At 63.0% G+C, this 3,492-nt stretch overlaps 1 protein-coding gene across 2 annotated transcripts; it reads left to right on the top strand.

The window, feature by feature from the left end:
• The first annotated feature begins 353 nt into the window (after nucleotides 1-353).
• Nucleotides 354-2,802, top strand: RPL38 (ribosomal protein L38). 2 transcript variants are annotated; one of them, XM_033002186.2, is made up of 5 exons: nucleotides 354-440; nucleotides 666-698; nucleotides 1,085-1,145; nucleotides 2,225-2,347; nucleotides 2,712-2,802. In XM_033002186.2, the coding sequence occupies exons 2-5, from the start codon at nucleotides 696-698 to the stop codon at nucleotides 2,735-2,737; spliced, it is 213 nt and encodes a 70-aa protein (XP_032858077.1). In that variant the 5' UTR covers nucleotides 354-440; nucleotides 666-695; the 3' UTR covers nucleotides 2,738-2,802. The 2 variants fall into 2 exon arrangements, with proteins under 2 accessions (XP_032858077.1, XP_042658712.1); XM_042802778.1 differs by lacking the exon at nucleotides 354-440 and adding an exon at nucleotides 545-563.
• The last annotated feature ends 690 nt before the right edge of the window (nucleotides 2,803-3,492 follow it).

Here is a 3,492-nt window from a genome sequence, read left to right as displayed (position 1 = left end):
GACGGGGCGAGAGAGAGGAGGCACAGGCGCAGGATGGGGTGCCTCGCCCCCGCCCCCGAAGGTTCTTGCAAGGATTTGGGGTGGTTTGGGGGGTTTTTGAGCGTGGCTGAAGCTCTCTCTTGTGGCAAAGCGGCTCCATTGCAGCCCTACCCGAGCCGGGGAGCCCCAGCATCTCTCGGGGGGGGGGGGGGGGGGGGGCCGCCGCGCCCTTCCTTCGCGGCGGGATGGGAGAGGCCGGGGGATGCCCGGTGCTCCCTGCATCACCCTCCGTTACCCGGGGGTGAGCCGGGGTTGAGACCCCGCCAACTCATCGCAGAGGCCGCGCCCCGCCACCGCGACCGCGACCGCGCCCCCCGGCAGTTGTTTGTCCCTCCGCCCGACCCGTCGCGGGACGCGGAAGTGCGCGCCCGCTTCCGGTCTCTGCGCAGGCGGCGGTTTCTGTGAGTGATGGCGGCCGGCGGCGGGTGGGGGCTGTGCGGGATCCGCCGCCATCCGCTACCGTGCGGGGCCGGGCGGCCCCGGGGCGGGCCGGGGGAGCGGAGGGGACCCCGGGCCACCCGCTGGTGGGCGGCGGGCAGCGGGGGAGGGCGGGGAGGCCGGTGATGGGCGGCCGTTTGTGGGCGGTGGGGCTGCGCTGACGCCATCTTGGGTGGTTTCTGTCGCAGGTTGGAGCGCTGTGAACCCGGCCCGGAACCATGGTGAGGAGGGGGGCGAGCGGTGTTTCTCGCCTCGCCCCGTGGGGCTGGGGCTGTCCTGGGGGCCCGGCAGGATGGGGGTGGTCCTCCCTTGGAGGTGAGGGGGAGGGTTGCGGGACCGGGGGAGACAGCATGTTGTCAGTGCCCTGCGGTGCTGGGGGGGACAGCGGGGACCCCCGCGGCGGAAAAATGGCTGGAGCGCGGTGCTGCTGTCGGAGGAGAGCCTCTCCCAAACCTGGGAGTGGGGGCGAGAGGTGCCCCGTGCCCTGGGACAGCACCCGTGGGGGGGGGTGGAATTGGGGTTCCCAGTGATCGCGGGGGTGCTCGCAGGGCGTGAGCTGGGGAGCGAGCTTTCAGCTCCCCCTCTGTTACGCTGTTTTCCTTTCCAGCCTCGTAAGATTGAGGAGATTAAAGATTTTCTGCTGACAGCCAGGAGGAAGGACGCCAAGTGTAAGTGTGGAAGCTGCAGCGTGGGTCCGAGGAGGAGCGAGGGGATGCTCAGGTGTAGGAGCAGCTTTTCCCCGGCCTGAGCGGGGCCGTGGGGCCAGGAGCTCCTTGGCTGGGACACACGGTATTGAGGCTCTATCTGGGCACAACATCAGTGACATTTAAAGCAATTTTTGCTCAGTGCTGGCCGAGGTCACTGCCTGGGAGCAAAGCCACGCTCTGACAGAGCCTGGGTCTGTTACTGGGGGGCTCTGAGCCGGGACTGGGGCTCAGACACCGGCTCAGCTCTGTTTCTTCCACTGCAGAAGTGTTTCAGCTAAGCCCCTGCTGCAGCTCGCTGGAAACTATTTGCAGATACCACCCTGCCTCTGATTTACTGTAGTCTTTGAAAAGCTACAGGAAGTCAGACGCTGGGGACGTCTCTCAGAATGACAAGTGAATCGCACTCAAACTTGAGTTTTCTTTTGTTGCAAACACAAAGACCGTTATAATTGAAACGCCAGCAATGCCTTGTCTTGGTATTTAACAACCCGTGAAGAGTTTTCCCTCTTCTCTTGCTTATTTGGATCCAGCTGTCATGGGGAAGAGGCGCTTTTCATTCTGGAAATGTTTTGTTAACTCACCAGTGTGGGCGAAGAGGGGTAGCGCAGCACCAAAACGCTATTGTAGCTGCTGACAGCCCCTCTCAAAGCATTTCTGTGCCTTTCGGCTTGCGCTGTGTTCCGCAGCAGCTCTGCCAGGGCTCTGCAGTGGGGAAGGAGAGGAACCCATCACGGCTCTGAGAAAACAGCGTTGAGGGGGGGGTAGAAAGGAGACACATTGCTTGTTGTAAACTGCTGCTGCAAAGCAGGGCAGCCTCAGAGCTGTTGCATTTGAAAAAATCTGCGAGATGGTGGGCCGAGCCCTCTGGCTTGGAGCTATTAGTGGCAGTGGGGTAGGGAAAATATTTTGGATTTTCTTCAGTGCAGGTGGGGCGGGCAGGGCGGTGGCTGCCCTCCTGGCTTGGGGGAGAGGGGAGGAGCTGTGGGGGGGTCGCTTCCCTCCCCACCCCCTCTCTGCTGACCTGTTCCTTCATCCTGCAGCGGTCAAGATCAAGAAGAACAAGGACAATGTGAAATTCAAGGTGCGCTGCAGCCGGTACCTGTACACCCTGGTGATCACGGACAAGGAGAAGGCCGAGAAGCTGAAGCAGTCCCTGCCCCCAGGTACCCGAGGGGAAATGTCTCGTGTTGGGGGGACAGCAAGAGTCCCCTCCCCATGGAGGAGCCCCTGTGGAGCTCCTGTTGTCCAGTGGCCTTGTCCCAGGATGTGCCCCCCGTCCCAGGTCTGTCCCTGCGCCCGATGCTACCATCTGTTCTTTGCCCAGGCAGATGCTGTTGCCCCTTAATTCTCCAGTGTTGGCATTTACAGGGAGCCAGAGGGCTCTGGGTGCCCCTTCCTGGGTCTGGGACCCCCCCTGCCCCCCAGAAGGGCTCTGGGTGCCCCTTAGCAGGGCTGGGACCCCCTCGGGAAGGGCTCTGGGTGCCCCTTCCCAAGCATTAACCCCTCTTTCTCTTCGCCCCCCAACAGGTCTGGCGGTGAAGGAGCTGAAATGAGCCGTTCCCCGGGGAAGTTTCTCCGTGTTTGTTACAATAAATAAACCCCCAAACTCTTCCCCCCATGTCCCATTTGTCTTTTTCCATTTGTGTTCTGGCTGTACCGGGGGGGGCAGGGTGGCTCCCCAGGGCCTGGCTCACAGTTTTGGGGGTTCAGGAGCCGGGTTCACCTGCCAGGGCACCCCGTGACACCCCAGGAACCCCCCGACATGGCTGTGGGTGGCGCTGGGGCTGCTTTGCTGTAGTGGGGTGAGCTTGAGGTGCTGGGGGGGGGGGGTCCGGGGGTGTCATCCACCCCCTCCTGCTGCAGTGGGGTTCAGAACTGCCCCTCTGTCACACAGCCCTGAGCGTGTCCGTGCCCTATAGTACATATCCCTATAGGGGAGGGGGTGTATGGTACCCCTACAGCAGGGAGGGGAGGGGTTGTGTGGTGCCCCTATAGCAGGAAAGAGAGGGGAGGGGGATGAGGCCCTCCTATAGCAGTGGGGAGGATGGGGGTTCAGTGCCCCTATAGCAGGGGAGATGGGGGGGTGGTGCCCCTAAAGTGGGGAAGGGGGGGGGGGTGCGGTGCCCCTGTAACGAGGAAGAGAGAGGGGAGGGGGGATCTGTGCCCCTATAGCGGGGAGGGGACTGGGTGCAGTGCCCCTATAGAAGGGGAGGTGGGGGTGTGGTGCCCCTATAGAACGGGAGGTGGGGGTGTGGTGCCCCTATAGAAGGGGAGGATGGGGGTGCGGTGCCCCTATAGAAGGGGAGGA

Source organism: Tyto alba, unplaced genomic scaffold (genome assembly GCF_018691265.1).
Source record: "Tyto alba isolate M040663 unplaced genomic scaffold, T.alba_DEE_v4.0 Super-Scaffold_39, whole genome shotgun sequence".
NCBI classification, from domain to species: domain Eukaryota; kingdom Metazoa; phylum Chordata; class Aves; order Strigiformes; family Tytonidae; genus Tyto; species Tyto alba.
This window is presented reverse-complemented; position numbering and strand designations above follow the sequence as displayed.

Excerpts from the sequence above, each read along its gene's own strand:
- RPL38 (XM_033002186.2), top strand. Across the intron at positions 1,146-2,224 it reads CAGGAGGAAGGACGCCAAGT|CGGTCAAGATCAAGAAGAAC; the intron begins GTAAGTGTGGAA and ends TTCATCCTGCAG. Across the intron at positions 2,348-2,711 it reads GAAGCAGTCCCTGCCCCCAG|GTCTGGCGGTGAAGGAGCTG; the intron begins GTACCCGAGGGG and ends GCCCCCCAACAG.